General features: G+C 33.1%; 2 protein-coding genes across 3 annotated transcripts in view; one reads left to right on the plus strand and one right to left on the minus strand.

The window, feature by feature from the left end:
* LOC114331928 (nonsense-mediated mRNA decay factor SMG5) overlaps positions 1-24,122 on the minus strand; it is a 122,294-nt gene that overhangs the window by 86,130 nt on the left and 12,042 nt on the right. The window contains exons 1-2 of one of the 2 annotated variants that reach the window (XM_028281620.2): positions 14,152-14,439; positions 4,269-5,643 (exon numbers count right to left, since the gene is read on the minus strand). In XM_028281620.2, the coding sequence (XP_028137421.1) occupies positions 4,269-5,643; positions 14,152-14,222 (1,446 nt within the window). In that variant the 5' untranslated portion in view covers positions 14,223-14,439. Of the gene's footprint in view, positions 1-4,268; positions 5,644-14,151; positions 14,440-24,122 lie in introns of those variants that run through there. The other variant, XM_050646335.1, reaches the window with a different exon arrangement.
* LOC114331929 (NADH dehydrogenase [ubiquinone] 1 alpha subcomplex subunit 13) lies at positions 14,892-15,537 on the plus strand. The gene is made up of 2 exons (XM_028281621.1): positions 14,892-15,064; positions 15,123-15,537. Exons 1-2 carry the CDS (start codon positions 14,971-14,973, stop codon positions 15,479-15,481), a joined length of 453 nt encoding a protein of 150 aa, XP_028137422.1. The 5' UTR covers positions 14,892-14,970; the 3' UTR covers positions 15,482-15,537.

A 24,122-nucleotide genomic window follows, 5' to 3' on the forward strand; every position in this document is an offset into this window, starting at 1 on the left:
ACCTACTTTGAGTCCAACTTGGACCTTTTTTAGAAACAATTTTTAAATAAATTATATACCATTTACAAGGGATGATTTTTTACTTTAGTAATTTTTATTATGGTGTACAGTCAATGAGAGGGATTCAGTCATTTTTATAGTATTTTATAAAGTTATTTTATTGAAGCGTTTGATCTTTTTTCATTATTGAGAAGATTGATGGACGCAACATAATAAATACCGTAAAAAATAAATAAAAAAAACAAAAAGTTAAAAAGTAATCTCGAAAATAAACACATAAGTTTCCATTTGACAGAACTATAGCGAGACTAATGTATATAATATAATTACAATTTGTAGTTTAAAAATGTTACTTGCCTAATTAGATTAGAAATAATTAATTGGCGGAATCAATCAAATACTAGACAGTTAGTCGTTCTAACGATTATTTGAAAAAAAAAATTACAATGAAATGTACAAAGACTAAAATTTTAAATAATATGAAAACCCAATTTTAAGCACAACAAATGCACCAATGTCACTGAAAATGATAAGCGTCAAAATTCTTAGTAAATAATGTATCAAAAACATGCTATATCGCTTATTCTTGCTTAGATTATTGTGGTTTCTATGAACAAGCAGCTTAATTTTGCGATACTAGTTTCTGTGAGGAAAAAAGACAGTTGTTTTGAAGCTATTTTCTTGTGGCATTTTTATAATCAATTACTTTTAATTTGATGTAGGGACAATTTAATACCAAAGGGCTTTTGAAGACTCCAAAATATTCTACATAGAGCCAGTTTATCAGTGATCCGGGAAAGGTTACAATTTCATAAGTCAAATTTATTTTTTATTGAACAAGACATCGTAAGTATGTATTGAAGATTTGCTTTTCGGAATGATATCAGGTTCTGATTTTGATCGAATTATTTTTAGTTTACAAATAATTTATCAAAATTCATATCAAAAACAAAGAAATATGCATTTAAATAAATTTAATATTCTTTTAGAACACAATAGTATACATACTTTTGATAACCTAAATAGAAATAATGACATATTAGCGATAGTTGTCAATCTATCAAATAGACATTTAAACGCAACGGAAAATTTGTTATAACTATGCTGTTACTCATCCATCTATCCCAAAATTAGACATAATTAGCTCAATTGAAAAAATATCCCAGTGTTTACCAACTCATGAAAAAGAACAATATAGGGTACTATGTAAACTTGAATTGGAAAAATCTGATAAAATTGAACAGAACATCAGCAAAGAGGAAATGAAAGCTTTAAAAACTAAAAAATGATGACTCCATAACAATTCTACCAGCGGATAAAGGAAATGCAACTGTAATAATGGATAAAATACAATATGAGGACAAAATTACAGATCTAATTACAAATGGACCTTATACCAAATTAACGAAGGATCCAACGAAGACACTGGAAAACAAAATCTATAAAACTTTATTCAAATTTAAAAATGATCTAACGTACTATCAAAGAAAATTAATGACACCTCATTACAGTAAGACACCACATTTTTATGGAGTACCGAAAATTGATAACGCGAATATTCCACTTAGACCCATTTGTAGTACCATCAATTCTCCTTGTAGTGAACTATCAAAATTTTTATTAAATATTAAAAAACCATTTGCAAATAATAATGACATATTTATAAAAAATACACAACATTTTTTAAACAAATTATCAAATATTGAATTTAATCCAAATAATATTTCAGTAAGTTTTTACATAAACAGTTTATTTACAAATGTGCCATTAGATAAAACTTTAAACATAATCAAAACGAAATTAGAAAATGATAATACATTGACAACTAGGACAAAACTAAATGTATCAGGTATAATGGAGTTATTGGGTGCGTTCGGACGACCACAGCGGCTGGACAGCTGAGCCAGCAGTAGCTGTCAGACGTCACCGCTGGAAGCCAGCCGCTGAGAGATTTACTAAGCTTTCCCTATCACGGCTGGATGCAACCACTCAGCCGATTTCTGCTGGCAGCCAGCCGCTATGGTCGTCTGAACGCACCCATTGACATTATGTACTAATAATACCTATTTTCAACTAAATAATGAATTCTATAAACAAAATTTTGGTCTAGCAATGGGCTCTTCTTTATCTCCATTATTGGCTAATATATTTATGGAGGATTTCGAAACTAATATCATTTCTAAACAAAATTTAACACCCACAGTATGGTGGATATGTAGATGATGTGTTTTCAATATGGCGTCAACGATCAGAATTGTTGGATACATTCCTAAATATTATAAACGATCAAGAAGAGACAATAAAATTTACAATGGAAAAGGAATATAATAACACTCTACCTTTCCTCGATGTTTTAGTATCAAAGAAGGATACTGGATATGAGACTCAAGTGTATAGAAAATCAACACACACCAACAGATATCTCAACTACAAATCAAATCACAACATCAACGTTAAGAAGGGAATCATTAAATCCTTATATGATAGAGCCAAAATTACTTGTTCTAACGAAAATTCATTGTTAGAAGAAAAACAATTGTTAACATCTGTTTTATTAAAAAATGATTATCCTTTATCGTTTATAAATAAGGAATTGTCAAGACTGGATCGAATAGAACACAACAACTTAGAACGGGATCCTATAACATCCACAAGAAATAATACGAGGATAATATCAATACCATATTTAAAAGGGCTATCCGAGAAACTTAAAACAATAGGAAATAAATTCAACATTTCAACAACATTCAAAACAACAAACACATTGACATATATTCTATCTAAAACTAAACCTAACCATGAACAAGAAAGAACAAAGAATTGTATTTATAAAATACCTTGTGAATGCGAACAATTTTATTTAGGTGGAACATCAAGACCATTAAAAGTTAGAATAAGTGAACATCAGTCTTATATTAAAAATAAAGAATTTGATAGATCTCAAATATGTCAACATGCATGGGATAATGAACATAGAGTTCAGTGTCAATAACATATCGAGTTAGTACAAATTTTATATTTTAGTATTACTTATTATATATCTATGTATTATTAATATTATTTATAATTTAAACATATTAAAGTCAGAATTTGGTATTAGTTTTTTGAAAGTAAATTAAATGTAAGACCAAATACTTACGATGTCGGGATAGTATCACGAGGTTTTTTCCTGGTTTTCCCTCGTAATTTACTGTGGAATCTCTAACGCGAGAATTTTACTGTCATCGTTGCATTTGGTTGTCTTTTTAAAGACAGATCACATGCTATGATTTTTTTGTGACGGATATTCTTGATGATGATGATGGTGATGTTTGGCATGGAAACTAGTCCATTTGCCACAGATTTTTGCATATTAATATAATCTTATTATAAGTTATTAATTATGGTATATTACGAACTGAAACTTGACTGTTACAAATCTAAATTATATATCCGGAAGCGTATAAATGATTGCATACGAGTTCAAATATTGATTTCTGATTGAGTGACAGCAGATGGGTTATGTTTGCTGGAAGTTGCACCTTACTTTTTACAAGGTTTTCAGAAAATATATCTGAAAGCGTTTTATTCTTAAAACATCCAAAGAGGATGTGATTAATATCACACTGGGAAATATTATCGCATGAGCACTTTCCTGATTCGATAATGTTGAATCTAGCCTAATGATATTCTTGAGTTGGGATTGATTTCATGTAATCGAATGAACTATCTTTTAGTAAAGTTGTCCCAGGAACGCAACTCATAAATATTGGCGATATCATTTTAAAGTCTTCTACTTTAAAATGTATAATATACGTCTGAATTGCCAATATAAATGAGCCAGATTAAATAAATTAGAAGAATTTTTTTACTTAGCAACAACATTTTTGTTTATTTTAGTAGTATTTTGTATTTTGACAACGAAACCCGATTTGGGCTTCGAAACGTCAATAAAATCATTTTTTTGGTAAAATTGTGGCTTATTTCCCATTAAAAGTAATTGATTGAAAAAGAGAGCTAGTGTAAAAAGCAATTCGTGAATAATTTTATGCATGTGCAAAGATCCATTGGAACAACTGTATGTACAGTCGGAAAAATGAAAGAATACCCATGAACGATCACATCAATCACTTATTTTGTATTTGCTGTCTTTTTCTATAAATAACAAACGTTTGTTATAGAAAAAGATAGCAAATGCAAAATAGGTGATTGATGTGACCGTTCATGGGTATTCTTTCATTCTTTAATCGTTTAATGAATATGAAAATATTCAGGAGTTAAAAACTCACCTTAATAATATCTGACTCCTCATCTGAAGATATATCTAACACATCTTCATCATCAGAAATGAAAGAATCATCAGAACTGCTAAAGTCATCTTCTTCATTACCACTAGCCTCAGATTCATCATCACTTTCATTCTTTAATACCTTCCTTCTTCTCAATTTCGATCTTGATCTCTTCCTACCAGTCATCAGTTCTTTTAAAATCCCATTCAAAGACTTTCCTTTGCTTTCATTTTGGGGAAAATTTAAAATACCTTCTTGTAAATGATTGGTAACATTCTTTATCAACTGGGAATAGATACCCAACAGGAAAGCCACTGCTGTCGATAGTTGAGATGAATTTGATGACTTCAATTTGGATATGCATAGTAAAGAAATGACTACAATTTTGAAAATCACGTCTCCACTTATATGGGAAGCTACAGAATCAGTTTCTACAGAATCTCCATCTGTAGGTCCATCTCCTGACTCACTGTTTGTCAATTTAACAAATGTTAAACATTCTTCCAAGTTTTTATAGGTCTGATGACAAAGATCATACACTTTAGGAACTTTTTTGTTGAAATACCAAATGTCTATAAGCAAAAGAAACCTAGCTACAAATCTTTTGATCTTCTCACTTTGGTCAGGCTCTATAATGAGGTCAGCATTTTTATCCTCCTTTGGGAGCTGCTCCAAAAACTTAGAATTTCTCTCAAAAAGTGCTATAAGATTATTAGAAGTACCTTCAAAGGAAATTTTACATGATAAACATCTCATGTAGTGGTAAACAGCATCTAAAAAGCTATTTTGGTTCATGGCTAAGGTTCCCATTTGATTATGGGGCATGCCATACTCAGGCTTGTAAGAAATAGCTTGCAGGTAATAACGACAAGCTAGAGTAGACTCCCAATTAGGATATATTTCCAGTTTGTATCTACTTAAATCGCCCAAATAAATAAGGCATTGATGCACAGATTGTTTGGCCCACTCTATCGCTTCTATCTTTACATCACCAGTATCCTTCTTCTCAGAGTGTATCATTGGAAAATCAATGAATGTTTTGATATCTAAATTAAAATGATATTGCAACTTAGATAACATATGGCTGTAAAAACCTATTCCAGCATTTATGTGCGAAGCAATGAAACTGATTTCCTCAGGAAGGTACTCCTTTTTCTTCAGTTTCTTTGCTGTTGAAACTACATCATAAAACCCCTTCCTCCACAGTAACTCCTCTCCTTTACGACCATATAGTGAAGGATCTGAAAATATCAATCTTTCGCAGTATTCACAGAACTTTTTGCGCTGTACTTGTAAATTTGGTGAAAAGAGGTCTCCCACTATTCTGGCACAACTCCTAGTGTCATCTAAACGTTTAGCTTGTTCACTTATGGACCTAAAAAACAAAATACATTTTTTTATTTACAATTTGTTTAAATAGGGCAGGGAAAGTGAAGTTGGTGAAAAAATAAACTGTTGTTACAATATAAACTAAATAAATAAAATATAATTTGAAAACAATAATTTGTTATTATATTTAACCTACAATATTATGACAGAAGTCAGTTATCATTTACCATCTGACCAAATATCATAATCGTCACTACTTCTAGCCAATAAAATGCTTGCTGTAATAGTCCAAGTAATGAAGCTTAAAATAGGACAAAACCTCGCAATTTTTACAGAATGGATCGATTTGCTTGAAAATTTGAGAGTAAGTGGTGGATAGTCCAAGGATCAAAATCTATATGATGCCAAAAGGCGCTTTTACCATGGGGGTGGTTGCCAGTCCACCTCGGGGTGGAAATTTTTTATTATATTTTGACCACAAAAGTTGGTAAAATATTCATTTTAAGCAAGAAACGTTCTATACATTTTTTTGATAAACTTTTCTGAATAAATCAATGTGTTTAATCAGTTTTCTGCTAATAAATTAAAAAGTTTTCGTTTTATCAAAATAACTTTACTTAACAAAAATGTACCTTTTAAAAAAATAAACAAAACCGTTACTTTAATTTTCTTTAAGACCCATAGTAATCGAGCTATACTTTATTATATGTTACCTCTTCTTCGTCAAATGCTAAATATTCTAGTTTCAAAGTCAAAAGATGGGAAAACTATGCATTTTTCGAGAATAACTTGTTCAAACTAATTTCAAATAATTAAAAATATCTATATCCAGAAACAAAAAAAGTTTCTAGATCAAAAATTAAGTGACTTATAATGAAAATAATATTCGTTCCATATTCGTTCAGATATCGTTCTGAACAAATATGGTATCAATATAAATGTAGAGAAGCTCAGTCATTTGAGATTCGCAGATGACATTGTCCTTATAGCCGATCGTATGGATGATGCAATACTAATGTTGAACAAATTATATCACGCTTCCTTAGAGGTCGGACTAAAGATTAATATCAACAAGATGCAACTAAGGACTAATCTGATGCTAAATCGTAATATTGTTGTTGATGGAATGGATATTGAGCAGACTGCATCTTATAAGTACTTGGGACATGAAATTCGGTTGGGAAGATATAACCAGACGTGTGAACTCCCACATCGCATAGGATTAGTCTGGGCAGCGTTTGGTAAACTGAGCTATGTATTTAAATCAGACTTACCCATGTGCCTGAAAAGGAAAATCTTTGACCAGTGTGTGTTGCCTGTACTCACTTATGGAGAGGAAAAATGAACACTTACAAAAAAGGTAGTGAACAAGATTCGCATAACTCAGAGGGCCATGGAGCGCCAGATGTTGGGTGTCTCCCTGAGGGACCGAATCCCAAACGAAGAAATATGTCGTAGAACAAAAACAACGGACGCCGTCGAGGCCACGAGAAGAAGCACTAGGGAGCAGAGGACGACCACCAACCAGATGGGCTGACGATTTGAAGCGTATTGTCGGCAACTGGATGCAAGCCGCACAAAACAGAGAAAGATGGAAAGAGCTGAGGGAGACCTCTGTCCAGCAGTGGACGAGTACGGGTTGATGATGAATGAAAAGAATGTCAGTCCCTATCTTTTTCAGCAAAAACTGATCGGAAACAACCTCCTAATCACCACCCTAATTAAAATTAGTCATTGACCTGATTTGGTCTTCTTTATTTATATTTTATCTTATTATTAATAGGTTTTAGAAGTTTGATTCGCTTAGAATGATTAGTTTTTAAAAAACTGGACTTTAAAGCAAATAATGAATAGATAGAATAGATAGAATTTATCCATCCACAAAGTTTACACAATTCGTACAAAAAATGTATAAATCTTATCAGACTAGTAAAAGTTTTAGTACAATAGGTACAATATATAGTAAAAGTACATGTGATTAAAATAAAACAGTGATTACAATAAAATAAATATGAAATAAAAGTTACAAATAAAAATTTAGAACTGTTGTTGCAAAAACGTTAAAAATTTAAAAATCCATCAATACTGTAGGATGTGTTGTTCATTAAAAATGAATACACAGTTTGGCGAAAACCTTTATGTGAAGAATTACTGAAAGTTAATATATTGACTATTTTATTGTAACATTTTATTCCAATATATTCGGGTGCATGTTGGGATACACCTAATCTAGAGAAAGGTTGTCGAAAATTTGATTTACCTCTAGTATCATGTGAGTGAATGTCCTCATTTCTGTCAAACTTAAGCTTGTTTTCCTCAATGTGCAATATTAATTGGAAAATTAAAAGGCTAGGTAGTGTTAAAATATTAGACTTCTTAAATAGTGACTTGCAACTATCCAAAAATGGAACGCCATACATACTTCTTAAAAACTTTCTTTTGAGCTATAAATGCCCGTTCAAAATGAGATGAGCAACCCCAACATATTAAGCCATACTGAAGAACAGACTGGACTAAACTAAAGTAAATCATTCGCAATATATCAAATGAGACAGTTTCTCTTAAATTACGCATTATATAGCTACATGTACTTAACTTTGCTGATACATGATTCACGTGAGTTTCCCATGTAAGTTTATGATCTAGGGTTACCCTCAAAAATTTCGTTGTAGTATAACTTTCTACTGATTTGCCATCCACATGTAAATAAAAGTCGGAATTTGGAGTTAGGTTTTTTGGTAATTTGGTAAAAAAGGTCATTCTCTTCAGAATAGAAAGATTAGCATCAGAGATATGAAAAAATATTTTAATATGAAATAGTAGCTTATTTAATTCCCAAGAACATGGTTTGCAAAAAATGTTTCTACTGCAAAAATTCAGTGAGCTATTGACAATTAAAACTTGTAATAACATGCAAAAACCACCTTTACCAACCCTTTCAATGTCACCTCTTTTTGATATTAATAGCCTTATAGACCTTGTAAAAACCTACAAAATTATTTTATAATAAACTTTCTAAGATAAAAAATAAAAAAGGTACGGTTAAAAAATCAATATATTTAAAAAAAGGAGAAATCCACTTGGAAGTTAGTGGTGTTTTTAGTCATTGGCCTTATTCATTATTCTTTATTTATGTATTATTAATAGATTCTATAAGTTTGACTGGCTTAGAATGATTAGTTTTTAAAAAACTGGAGTTTAAAGCGAATAACGAATTTTTGTAATTTGGCAAAAACTCCATTCTCTTCAGAATAAAAAGATTAGCATCAGAGATACGGAAAAATGTTTAAATATGAAATTGTAGGTTATTTTATTCCCAAGAACTTGGGTTGAAAACATTTTTTCTACGGCAAACATTGAGTGAATCGTAAATAAGTATATCGAAAAACATTGATTTTTTAGATATAAAACTAACACTTTCGATAGCGAATAAATCGAAAACTATTAATTTTATCAAAAAAATGTATAGAACGTTTTTTGCTTAGAATGAATGTTATCAACATTTGAGGTCAAAATATAATAAAAAATTTCCACCCCTGAGACGGGGTGGCAACCACCCCCTGGTAAAAGCGCCTTTCGGAATCATATAGATGTTGATCCTTAGACTATCCATTACCTATTCTCAAATTTTCAAGCAAATCGATCCATTCTTTAAAAATTGCGAGGTGAAAAGCTTCAGTTCCCGGACTATAATAAGAATGACATGTCAAAAAAATCTGATTATTCCCTATATATTTTTTCAAATTAAGAATATGGCAACAAGGGGAAAATTACGTGCATTCCTTATTGTTTGACTTCTAGTTTAACAGTGTGAATGTGGAATATAAGAGGAATTAGGTAATACACGCAAATATATACAGCTCCAGGAACAATCCATGACTGGTGAGAAACACTGTCATTGGTCGTACACCCACTTAAACTTTAAATAGACAGGATTTCTCTCACCAGCCATGGTTCGGTCTAGGAGCTGTAATTATTTAGGAGTGTGTCTTTGGGGTTAGACACTTGAAGAATATGCAAAACAAAAGAATAAACTTAAGCTATTTCACATAAATTATACATTCAATGAGGAATAAAACAAATGAATTTGAAATGTTCTTAGCTGACAAAAACTGTGATATTGTTTGTGTAACGGAGCATTGGCACACAAATGGAGAGATTGAAGCCTTACATATAACCGACTATAGATTGGCTGCAGCCAGTTGCTGAGACAGCATAGGATGAGGTTCAGCTATTTTTCTTAAAACCATGTATGATTTTAAATTAGTAAATGAATTAAATGCCATGACTGCTGTATAATGTGTAGAAATCTGTTGTATTTCTTTAAAAACATCTAAATTATATGTAATTTCATTTTACAGGAAACCATCTGCTTCTTTGGATATTTTTCTGGAAATAATGGAGCGAGCCTTGACTATAGTTCATGGTAAAGGTAATACAGTACAACCTGCCATATCCGGACCTGTCATATCCGGACCTCCCCATATCCGGACGGTTCTGCGCCGACCGGATCTACCGAAATCTACCGAGAAAGGCAGTCCTGCTGTTGGACAACGCACTAAAAGAAGAACTAAAAGATGGCGAAATAATGTATTAATCTATGAAACGTGTTTATCAACGAAAGTTATTGACGGCGTTGATTACTGGAGAAAACGTTTCAGAGACTGTAAAAGAAGTAGTGATTATGTATTATATGATTATTATATAATAGTCTTGATATCCGGATTTTTTCATATCCGGAACGGTCTGTCGCCACATTGATCCGGATATGGCAGGTTTGACTGTATATTGATTGTAGGGGACTTCAATGTGAATTTTCTTTCTGTGATTCGAGAATGTGTTGAAGTATGTAACTTGTTTTCCTCTTTTGGACTACCCCAGTTGGTCTTTGAACCCACAAGGGGGAAGAACTGTCTGGACAATATATTTTTGAGTTTAGATCATCATGACTGTTATGTGAAGGTTATTGAGACTGCACTCTCTGATCACTGTGGCCAGCTTCTTGATTTCCTTGTGCCTACTAGTGGTAATGATCCAGCACTTGTTAGATCTGTCTTTAGACCAATTGCACAAGGGTAAATGGTCTTTTTTCTCATATGTCGAAGGTTTAAAATGGGAGTTTCTAAAAGATTCTAACTTGCCTGCTGAAACTAAATTCTTTGCATTTCATAATGAATTAATGAAGAGATCAAAGTTGACTAATAAACTGGTTCAACAATGATTTGAAGTATGTACATGAGAGGAACTCTGCACTTGCTAAAGGAGTAGTATGATCAATTTCCTACATTGGCTCATAAAAATCTATTGGCAAACCACAAAAAAGATTATAAATTAGCAATAAACTCTGCTAAACAAAGGGCCCATGATAACCTTATTTCAACTGCATCCAATTCAATCAAGTGTATGTGGAATATTATCAATGAACACAGAAACAAGTCTAAAAGTAATAGGTCTGGATCCCGCGTGTGAAAAAAAAGTTGATTAATAGCAAACTGAAAATTTGTTAATAGCTTAAGGGTGTCTAGTCGGACAAACTTTGATATATGGGAACACTGGAACAGGGGCAGTTTTAATTGTGGAACAGGTTAAAAATTTGGAACGGTCAGACTACGAAAACGGCACATTTATTTTGTCCGACAGAATAGACTTAAACTCTCTGAACAGAGATTAAATTCTCATGCAGAAATCAGACTGCTATTTATTGCCAAATGGGCGTTTTAATGAGTGGAACATGTAGAATATGTCAAATGACAGGTGATAAATAGCAGTCTGATTTTTGCATGAGAGTTTAAGACAATTCTGTCGGACAAAATAAATGTGCCATTTTTGTGGTCTGACCGTTCCAAATTTTTAACCTGTTCCACAATTATTAAAACTGCCCCTGTTCCAGTGTTCCCATATATCAAAGTTTATCCGACTAGACACCCTTAAGCTATTTACAAATTTTCAGCTTGCTATTACAGTGGAACCTCGATTATCTGTCAGGGCACCGGACCAAGGGTTTGACGGATAATCGAAAAGACGGTTAACAGAACATTAAAAAAATTCAAAATTCACAGTACAGCTCTCAAATTTTATTTGTATGCTTTGTTTGACAATATAAGAGAGATTTGTGTTCGTACAATCTAATCAATTTGTCAGCCGTAGTCTGTGCCAGCTTCTGAATCTGCTTCCTCCGCCTCTGTTGCCATTTCAACGATTTCATCATCTGTCAACAATGGACAGCTTTTTGCGTCCTCATCACAAATTAACCATTCTTTTATGTCATCTTTAGGCCACGAAAACAAAACAGTTAATTCATTCTTAAAATATGGTGATAGCAAAACTGTACATTTCAGCGAATTTCACTTGGCCTATCGACTTATCGCAATGCTCAAACAAAATGAATTTATGACTCATTTTTTACTTCTGTAGTCAATACAACTTATGTACGGACCCTGTGGTTAACAGAGGTGACGGTTAATGGAGAGACAGATAATCGAGGTTCCACTGTAATCAACTTTTTTTTCATACGTGGGATCCAGTATACCTATAAGTTGGAAACAAAAATTACATGAATTTAATGACTTCTTCACTAATGTCGCCTATAACCTGCAGACCCAAATACAACCCTCCTTCTTCAATCCCTTGGATTTTGATGTCACCATGTTTGGGGAAGTATTTTTCTTCCAAGATGTTTCTATCATTGAAATCAGAGACATTTTAACAAATATGGTGAACAAGAAAAGTAGAGACTACTTTGGATTCTCGGTTAACATAATAAAAGGAGTGAAACATCTCATTGCTGGTCCATTAACAATACTTATAAATCACTGTTTTAAGGAAAGCGTCTTTCCTGATCTGCTTAAAAAAGCAGTGGTGGTACGGATCTATAAGAAGGGTGACAATGATGACCCATCCAATTATAGGCCAATATCACTCCTTCCTATAATATCAAAGGTATTTGAGAAATATATGGCAGCAATGATTATTAAGTATTTTGAATCCAAAGATTTGTTTACAAATAGTCAGTTCGGCTTTAGAAGGGGTCTGAATACTAAAGTATTCAGAGAAGAATAGTAAGTATAATTGCTGGCCTGTCCTATCAAAAAGAATGTCAACTAGCATTTGTTACACTGTACATACTAACTCTGCCTTCACTATTTATTCTAGAGAGTATGGCTAATGTAAAACAAAATCTAGGTTGTCATCAAAGACATGAGGATGTACACCAATATGAAACCAGGGATAAGCATGCCTTAATACTGCCCTACACCAGGCTTCAAAGAAGTAGAGATGGACCAAACTCTTATGATATAACATTTTACAACAAGTTGCCTACTGAATTTACTGAATTGCCAATTTTACAATTTAGAAAATCACTAAAGAATTTTCTCATTAGTCAAGCATTTTACAACAATGATGAATTTTTAAATTTTAACTTTAATGTTTGGAACTGGGTTGTGAATGGTTGAATTGTACTTTGTTCATTCTTAGGAACCCAGAAAGTGTTTGTCTTAAATTAATGTATGTATTATATTTCATATTATGCCTTGTGTTTTTGTATTGTATTTTATATCTGTGGATAATTTTATATTTTTATTTAATATCTATGAACTAAAGTTGTACTATTTTTGACGTATGTAAGTACTTTTGTATATTAACATGAATAAATGCCTTGAATATAAAGTAAAACCCTGATTATCCATGCTCCTCAGGACTGGACATGGCACAGATACCTAATTGAAAAGCACCGATAATCCGAACATTTATTTCTTATATAAAATACATATGTACATAATATAAACATACACAATATATGTACCTACCATAAAAAGAAAGAAAAAATAAATCTTTCATTACGAGTCTCCCTATAGGCGTATAGAGTTTCCAGTTTCCATCAAGTGATTTATGGTGACGCTATTTTGTGAAAACCTCAAAAATGTAACTTGAGCAATAGAAAATCATAGTACGGATAATCTACAGCCCAGATAATCCACACACGGATAATCAGGGTTCGACTGTACAGTATTATGTGATTTTGAATAATTTCCTAATTACAAAGCAATTTCAAGAATTGTGAAATAATTGAATGGGTAAGCTAGGAAAGTCTAGATGTGGATTCGTGTATGAAAGTCAAAATGAGACCAATAAGACCCTTTCAATTCAGATAAGGTCATCACACAATACGAAGGCCTGAATCATGCAAAGGGTACTAGATACATACAGCAACATGTCTGGGAAAGAATATCAACATGATCCAAAAAAAGATGGGAGAAATGTAAGGAAGACTAACACCACATTATAAGAATGATAAGATGTTGCAATAAAAGAATACAGTTACATAAAGTTGTGAAATTTTGATCTCATATTGTAAATTATATTATTTTATTTACTAATATCCAAGCAGTAACCAAATTATTGTTTTTATTTGTTTTGCAGCTATTAATCTTAAATAACAACTGCATAGTTACTCCCTTGCAAAAAAGTGAGGTTAGCAAAACATACTTATAATTTATTTATGTAAATAATTCAGGAATCACAAGCTGCGTCATAAATAATTAATACAACTTACCGATATAATTTTTTTGAGAGCTCCTGGCCCTGATTTTGGTTAATATCTGTTGAGGTGTAGCTTTTCTTCATTTCAACTCATGCTTTTGTTCTTCCCTCGTCAAGAATTCAATAACCTTTTTTCTATTTTCGTTAATTCCAAATATCTGGTTACGGGCAAAATCATTGTTAGTTCATAATTAATTTCACAAACGTATTTTGACACCATCACAGTTTCTTATCAAATCGAATAAATTGTTCATGGCCAAATAAAAAATAATCATATAAAACTTCACCCACATCTGTCGGAATATTTAGGCACTCTTTGATCTTTCGTCGACCTGACAGAGACATCTGCCGATGTTGGATGTAAACAATTTATTTTGAAAAACAATAATTATAACAAAATAATATATATTTTAATTTTATAGGAATATACCGTGCAAATAAAATTAAAGGTAAATGAACATAATGCTTCTCTAATTTGTATACCATAAAAAATCATTTTTTTGTCTCATCAAATCAGTGTCCTTTAACTAGTTTATAGATTTCTTCTTTGATAAAATAGGAAACTTTATTTTAATATAATAAGGTATACTTTATTTTACCAATTGAGATATCTTAAAAATACTTTGTATTTATACAGCTCCAATTGACGAATTTTACAGATATAATTGTACATTATGAAGTGTTTTCTCTCTGTTGAAAATAGGACTTTTTTTCTGTGATATTAATTTTGGTAACATGAAACTTTGACATCAATCAATCAATGACATTTTGACATTGACAGTGCACTGGCAGTTTGCTGTCTTAATGTTGACATTTTTATATATTGGAAAAAATGTCGAAAGTTGAATTTAAACAAGATATGCCCCCACAGGGGGGCTACAATCCAATTAACTATAAAAGAGTTCCAGCCAAAACTTTATTTGGAGGTATGCAAACGAGAAAAAACACAATTACGTAATTAACATAACCTCAATTTATTTTCAGGATGGGCCTTAATCGGGGGCTACCTTGGCATGACTGCAGGAGCGGCGTATTTATATTATTTAAACGTTAAGGCAGTAAAAACTCGAGAACTTGAATTAAAGGGCGCCAGCTTAGCGCTGTATCCAATACTTATGGCTGAAAGAGACCGTGAATATATGAAGCAATTAAGGAGAAATAGAGATGAAGAACGTGAATTAATGAAAAATGTTGAAGGATGGCAGACGGGTACATGGTATGGTGAACCCATCTACAAGACTAAAGACAAAGATACTCTTATTCATCCCCTATTCCATGAATATTACATTCACAGTTCTTACAAGGACTACACTGTTCGTGCAAACGTTGGTTTGATGTCTTAAATTTTTATTCTATTGTAATTTAGTAGCGAAATTTAAATATTAAATTGTAAATATAATTTACTGAGTTTTAGTTCAATACTGACATTCATTTGAACATATCGCCTAGTGAGAACAATAGTGGCGAAACACGAAAATCGACATTTTTGAGTTCATCAAACGACATCTAAATATGCCCTCTTTTATGTGCAATATCGGCTAACAATTATTTAATTTCCTTATTACTAGAGGGTGCCTACAAGTCTTTATAGTATTGTGAATTTGTCAAATATTTTGATGCATTAACGACAAAAGCACACCAAATTTTATATCAACACTGGCGAATCTGTAATTACGCCGTGTTTGCATGTATTTGAAGTATTAGATATTTTATTAACCCGCCAGTGGTCGCTATATGAGATTTTCTCTCACGGTTTCAGAAAATTGCGCAAACATTTTTTTCTGGGAAATTATACACGCTGTAGTTCCTTCTAGTCTCCTAACTATCCTTCCTCGACAATCTAATAGACTCGTCTGCTCAGATAGTGACTCAGTTTACTTAATATCACCACATTGTTGAGTCAGTGCGCTTCATGTGATAGATTCTCTCATTAAGCGACCACCGGCGTCACCAACTGTGTATAAAAATTCATTTTATTTTTCCCCTTAAAACCTAAAATAATATCCTTTTATGATGTAATAAAAGGCGCCATGGATGTGGTCGATGATATGAAAATCCTATATTCTGTCTCACGGGTTAATTGTAGATGGTCACTTACCATATATTTTTCAATGTTAAATATTGGCGGCATCAATAGTCACATTTTATATAAAGATAATAATAATAAAATAGAAAAAAGTCGTGTCTTTTTAAAGCAAATGGCTTTATCGTTGATGAAACCTCATCTTTTTTGTAAAATTTTATGCTTTTTATGTATTTATTTTTTCAAACCCTGACAAAACTAATAAGTATTTTTGAAAAATTTAAATGGAGAATGAAAGATTATATTATTACCAAGGGCCGAAAGTCCCTGAAAACTTCGATAATGTTTATTTTAATAATTTACAGGGGTAAAAAAAAGACAAAGGACCCCGCACAAACCTTATGGAAAATAGGTCCCAGTGGATTTCGTTCATACTTTGGGAAAATACTCTTTGAAGCATCCTGATAAAAAGTTCTCATGAGCACAACTCAATTGTATGAAGGTTTTTCAAGATATAGAGGTCCAAACTCGGAAAATTATAAGATTTACGGGGTATTCCAATTCTGTGAGTTACTGGTTATTTGGCAACATGTAGAAGTTTGAATCAAGGAAAAGTACTAGTAGTTTAGGATTTTTTCCTGGCTATCCAATGGCGACCTTTACTTTGAACTTGACCTTCAACGGACGTCATCTTCTAGAGTTTCGAGGGTTTTAGGCATTAAATTGATATAAACAGATTATTCATGGGTTTTTGGGATCGCAAAACACGAATATGCCATCAGAATTGCCCTCCGTATGACGTGGTGGCCAGGGCCACTGCAAGGGACTTCATCTTCTAGAGCAGCGGTTCTCAACCTTTTTTATTCAGCGACGCTCTAACGTACTCCTTACAGATTCGTGACACCCTTATATTATGTACAAATTTTTGCTAGTGGTAGGTAAGTACACATGAATATATTAACCCATTAACCGCCAAGCAAAGAAATACTGCGATAATATGTAATATATTTGATTAATTAGAGTAAAATAAACTTAAACATTCGTAAAAAAGTTGTTTTACACTTTGATAATCGCAGGTGTCACAACAACAAAATGGTTCGTTTTCGAACCTTTGGCGGAAATGAGGTATAAAAGTTGAAATACACAATTTTATTTTTTGTGAAAAGACTCAAAACATTTAGAGTGTATAAATGGACCTGGAAGTTTTGATAAACAAAAATAGTATGGTTAGAACATTGCCTACACCTTCTTCAGCTTCTTTCTCAAAAACGAAGTCGAACGGCCCTTTATCTTTTTTAGAAATTATTTTAGATATTTCCAGTTTACAGTTTCCAATCCTGTATCTTGCACTGTGCCAGTTGCATAAATTCGACAAATCGACATATTGTCTAAAACACTACACAACCTCCCTTATGTAGCCCCCTCCCTCCCTACTCCTCCACCCTAGATTATAACAAAACGGAATACCAGAATACCCGTCTTTCTAAAGGTACATATCCACTACGTTCGTAATACTGGACCACCAAGGCACTGCCGCACGGTCGTTGGCGCACTGTTGCACGGTCCGGGAGCGCCAACCATCCACTATGTTCACGAACCTCTTGCACTCCGCGTTCCCTGCAACTGCTCCAATCGATACGGTATGCACTCCTCTACATATAATCCGACACAAATTGGAACGCCAAGGCTGAGCGCGCACTGTTGCACGGTCCGGGAGTGCCTACCATCCACTATGTTCACAAACCTCTTACGCGCCGCGCTCCCTGCAACTGCTTCCATCTACATGCATGCGCTCCTCTACATATAAACCACCACCTATTGGACCGTTGAGGCGGAGCGCACACTGTTGCATGGTCCAAGAGCGCCAACCATCCACTATGTTCACAAACTTCTTGCGCTCCGCGCTCCTTGCAACTGCTCCAATCGATACGGTATGCGCTCCCTTACATATAAACCGCCACAGATTGGAGCGCCGAGGCAGAGTGCGCACAATTGCACAGTCCGGGAGCGCCAAACGTGTCCACTATGTGGAGCAGTTGCAGGAGCTCGGAGCGCAAGCATAGTGGATACGTGTTTTTACACATAATAAAGAAATATCCCAACAAATTACTGCCTGTGCATCACCTTGAACTTATTCCTGATCAGACAGGATTACATGTCGACTTCCGCCAATGGTTCGTTATCGAACCATTATTTTCAAACACGAGATTTGAGGACTCAGAAATTTTTTTTTTGTATTGTTATAACAATTGGTGTACAAATAGGTTAAAAAAATAATGTTTTAATTTATTTGGCCACAAAAGTGTTATGCGAATAAAATTACTACAGTAAAAATAAAGTTGTGTCAAAGGATTGAAAATGTCGGACATTTAGAAAATATTTTTGTGATGAAAGCATGAGTTTGGAAATTAAACAAAATTAAATTTAGTTACACTTATATCTTCTGGTTGCTTAAAAAATACAAAGATTTAAAAAAAATTAACGAATTGTCAAAAAAAAATTCTACAAAAAAATGGTGCGTTTTCGCACCTTTGGCGCTAAATGGGTTAAGCATATTATTTTTTATTTCGTAAGAATTTAACAAGCAAAAAACAAAACAGAAAGAATACATAAAATTAGTGCTACTTACATAAGTGCTCTTTCATGCTCTCCTTTAGTAGAGTCGGTTCTTCAGATTTCAAATTAATTAAAGTTATAGAGATTTCGGGAAAAGCAGTCAAATCGTTTTTTTCTATAACCGAGTTCCAGAATGTAAGTTTTTTGGAGAACGCACTTATTTTATCAGTTTATGATATTATGGTTTCCTTTCGTCCTTGCATAGTTGCATTCAAAGAATTTAGCTTATTAAAAATGCCAGAAAGGTAAGCCAACTTAGCACAGATTTTTACAAAAATCACTTTGGCCATCTTCTGTTTTAAAAAATTTGAGTAGTTCGTCTATAAGTTCTAAAACTCTGTTTAGTATTTTTCCTTTCGAAAGCAAACGAATTTTACTATGAAATAACAAGACTTTATGATCTGCGCCTATGTCTTTACAAAGTTTCTCAAACACCCTTGATTTCACCGGACGAGTTTTGATATCTATAGTTGATCATAGAAACAACAGTATGAATAACTTCACCCAGTTGGCTTCCATCCGTAGTTTTTACTAACAGAGCTTCTCGATATAAAAAATAATGAGTAATTATTATTAACTGGTTTTTCTTTAGTGCGAAACTTAAAAATCCATTGACATTTCCCGTCATTGCAGCAGCACCATCTGTACATATCGCAATACAATCCGTCCACTTATGTAAGTCCGTGATCCTGAAAGAAGGTGTCAACAGTAGAAAATATATCAGCTCCAGTGGTTGTTGTTTCCAATTCACGACAGAATAGGAAGTGTTCAATAATTTCCGGTCCGAACACAAATCTTACAAAATATATCAATCGGGCCTTTCCCGAAATGTCCGTGCTTTCGTCCAGTTGTAGAGCAAATTGTGTATTTGCCAATACCTCCCTAACATTACTTTGAATATCGATTGACATATCTAATATACGTCGATATATCTAATATACGTCGAATATAAATAAAAATATCGTATTCGTAAATCTCGCGTCACACCTGATAGGTTCTTCCGGCACACCAGTGTGTCGGGACACGGGGGTTGAGAACCGCTGTTCTAGAGTTTCGATGGTTTTCGGCATTTAATTGATGCAAATGAATTACTGGAGGGTTTTTTGAGGTCGCTAAACACGAATATGCCATCAGAACCGACTCCCGGAGCACCTGGTTTCCAAGGTCAATGAAAGGGGCTCCTGGAGTTTCGAGGGTCTTTGGTACTACATTGATGCAAACGGATTAATTATAGCTTTTTGGGGTTGCTGCACACGAATACATGATCACATTGTGCCGTAGGCACAGTGTGATTCGTGGGTCGGATCTGATAGTGTATGCATGTTCAGCAACCCCAAAAACCTAAGAGTAATCCATTTGATTCCTCCGAAACTCCAGAAGATAACCTGTCTTAGGCACCAGGTGCTCCTGTGTCTGTGCTGATCACGCATTCGTGGACAGCAACCCCAAAAACCTATAACTAATCCGTTTGCATTAATGTAGTACCAAAGACCCTCGAAACTCCAGGAGCTCCTTTCATTGACCTTGGAAATCAGGTGCTCCGGGAGTCGGTTCTGGTGGCATATTCGTGTATAGGGACCTCAAAAAACCCTCCAGTAATTCTTTTGCATCAATTAAATGCCGAAAACCCTCCAAACTCTAGAAGATGACGTCCGTTGAAGGTCAAGGTCAAAGTAAAGGTCGCCACTGGATAGCCAGGAAAAAATCATAGACTACTAATACTTTTCCTTGATCCAAACTTCTACATGTTACCAAATAACCAGTAACTCACGGAATTGGAATAACCCGTAAATCTTATAATTTTCTGAGTTTGGACTTCTATATCTTGAAAATCCTTCATACGATTGAGTTGTGCCCATGAGAACTTTTATCAGAATGCTTCAAAGAGTATTTTCCCAAAGTATGAACGAAATCAACTTTGACCTATTTTCCATAAGGTTTGTGCGGGGTCCTTTAATGTGATTTTCAATTTCGAATATCTCTTCAAAAGAAACTTTTTGTTTATTCTAAGGGAATTTCGGCCCTCGGTAATAATGTAATCTTTCATTATGCATTTAAATTTTTCAAAAATATGTATTGGGTTCCTCAGGATTCGAAAAAAGTAATGCATTTAAAAAGGATTGGCCCGAAAAAATTGGCCCTTAATAAAAAATTCATTTGTACTACTAGCACTATTTTAAACTTAATTTAATTATATTTTCACAATTGCAGTATGGAAATAACATAGTGTTTGTTCATGTTTTACTTCACATTTATTGTATATCCATACAGGGGGTTACTTTTAGCTTGTTAAGTTTGATTAACATTTAGCCCTAACAGAAATGAAACTGAATAAGATATAAAAGAAAGCCGTAAACCGAAGTTGACTAATTTAGTTACTGTTACAGTATGTATGGTTTGTCACAGATAATGCAAACATTTAAATTGATTTTACCAAAAACATTAATTTTGCACATACAATATTCCTCTTAGCCATCGATATGGTGAATTCCAGAATCATCAAAACAATACCTTTTAAGACTAATATCAAAAGTTAGGGATAAACAGAAAATGTGGAGGTGCAATTAAAAAGACTGGAAGTTGGGTGAAAAAAAAAAGATCTAACAACTTAGCTGCGTTTAGAGATATTTATAAACTTATGTTGAGTGCGTTACGGGCATATATGTCCCGCATACCCCATTTGCCAATATGCTTTACAACACAGTTGATGCAGCCAACCATTAATTTAATACGAGGTCTCTTTGTCCAGTAAAGCCTTGGTTTCCTTGAAAGCGGCCCCGACAAACTGCGACCGCAACACTGCGATGAATGAGATAAGATTGCGGTGAAAAATTTAAGGTTCTTCATTGCGGCAATGAAATGTGTAAACTCAGCAAACGGTGGCTTCCAACGCATCCTTGAAAACCACTGCAATTATTTTGCGTGGTATAGTATAGTTTTTTTATGACGTCATTCGCCGCAACATTCCGGCCGCAATTCTCCGGTACCGCTTTCGAGGAAACCAGGGCTTAACGCAGCCAAGGTGTTAAGAAAGTAACCAAAGTGAAAAACCATGATGTCTCTGAAATTATAACAATAGCAATTATTGCTAATAACAAATAAAAACAAGGGGTATGCAAAGAATATGAAGAAAATTAAAATCTGCAAATTAGGAATAGAAATGTTGGTAAGAAAATGTTTAAAAATATAAGCAGTTGGGAGACGATACTGAAAATAATGTTTATTGACTATACACTCACCGGCAAAAAATTCTGCCATTTAAAATTTTTGATTGTATTTGACAACTTTGAAACTTTATTATTTGTACTCCGATTTTCAAGATTGTTGCATCAGTTTGTAGGTACATGTATTGCTATCGTTTGCTATTATTCCGGTAACAAAAAAAATTTGCTTAATGGAGGCATTGTATTTTCTCTTAACTTTAAAAAATTCTGTGGTAAAATAATTGAAAAGCTGATTTTGTTTCATAGTCCTTTTGTACTTATTATCCTGGAGGCATCACTAAGATTTTTTGGAATTATCCAAATATCTTTTTCTTGTAAGAGCTGCACAATTTTTTGGAAATAAAAACACTGTGGTTCATAAACATAAATATCTTAAATAAAGGTTGGATTGATAAGATTAGAATGGCCCACATGCAGCCCAGATCTCAATCCTATCGAGCATTTATGGGATGAGTTGAAAAAAGCTATATTCGCCATCGTCCTAAGCATCCAGAAAATTTGGTACAGTCACATACAGTTAATTATGGCCCTGGTAGAGGAATAGCGGGCTATTCTCCAGGCAAGGATAACACATCTTATTTATAAGAGGTGTACATCTTCGCTATTGAATTGTTTTGTTGTTAATTCTGTTTTGTGTTGTTAATTTTAGTGCGTTTGATAATTTTAATTAAATAAACCTTAAGAACACAAAAAGTATTGACTTGGTGAAAAAACTATAGAATAAAAGTTGTTTAGAATTAGCCATTTTATCCAATTCCGGACTTATTTTGAATGTATATTTCTTCACTCCAGAGAAGGAGTTATATAAAAGTGTAAACTTTTTTTTATATAATAATCGATACTTTCAACTAAAAGTTGAACTAAAGTTTTGTGTTCTTTGATCAGGCTACTAGTGCAAACTCAAATCATGCTTACTACCTGGCTTTGACTCAGGAGTTTCGAGTACAATTCCGGCTATCAGAAATCTTTTTTGTTTTTAAAATTGACATTTCGTCGGCCTCATATGAAAAGTGCCATATCTTCATGGAAATAGTGTAAACTTATTGAAGGTAAGTTCAATTTGATCATACTATTATAGTTTTTGTGTTAACTACATTTAAGTAGTATTATCCTTAAAACCCCACATTTGTTATTCTTGTGGGACTTGAGCATTTTTCACAGTTTATTTTTGGCGACTTTTTATGGAGTTACGGATATTTCTTCATGATTTTGGTTATTAAATGTACCTAACTCCAAAATTTTTCCTTATTTCAAAAATGAAAGTTGCTTAACTCGATTTTTAAAGTAATAATATTTTAAAAATAGATCATCTTTATGAGAAGGATGACGGACACTATTCTAAGTAAATGAGTCAAATACGATAAAGTTTTAGTCAAAATCATTCTTTAAATCAGTTTTTTTCGTCTCCTGTAAAATTTGTTAATTTGGACTTAGGCACTTTTCATAAAATATGAGGCCGACGATTTTGATTTGAAAAATAATTGTTTTTATAATACTTTTTATATTGTGTCCTATAAATAATAAAAACGTAGTATGTATTATAAAAAGTTCTTTGTTATAAAAGTGCGTAGTGTCTTTCATTTTTTGTACCTAATTCGTTTTTGTTTCTCCTATTTGTATTTTTGTAAAGAAATCAGTTTTAACAATAAAATATTTCTGTATTTTCCCAGATACTTTTTATTTTATTAATTTTTAACATATAAAAAATATATACATATGTACATACTTTGTTTCATATTGGTTCACAAACAAAAAAATCCGTAATGTAACATTAAGAGGCTACAGTAGCGAGCAACAGGTAGCAGCAAACGCGTTCCAATATTGCGGCTCTAATTTTGAATATTTTGTCGAGATATTTGGCACACATATTCGTAATATAATAAAGAATGGCGGTACAGAGCCCAATTTTAGAAATATGTTAGTACGTGGAAATTACTCTATAACTAAATAAAATATTGAAAAAAGGAGCCTGTACCGCCATTAAGAAGAAAAAAATAATAAACTTTCTTCAAATAAACTTTTTTATCTCATGCCTAGATTTTGTGTAATCTTGGAACTACTAAAATTTTTTATTTCTAACAAGAAATCGAACATATTATAACTAAATAACTAATTAGGCAA

This window comes from Diabrotica virgifera, chromosome 1, assembly GCF_917563875.1.
Source record: "Diabrotica virgifera virgifera chromosome 1, PGI_DIABVI_V3a".
Lineage (NCBI taxonomy): Eukaryota > Metazoa > Arthropoda > Insecta > Coleoptera > Chrysomelidae > Diabrotica > Diabrotica virgifera.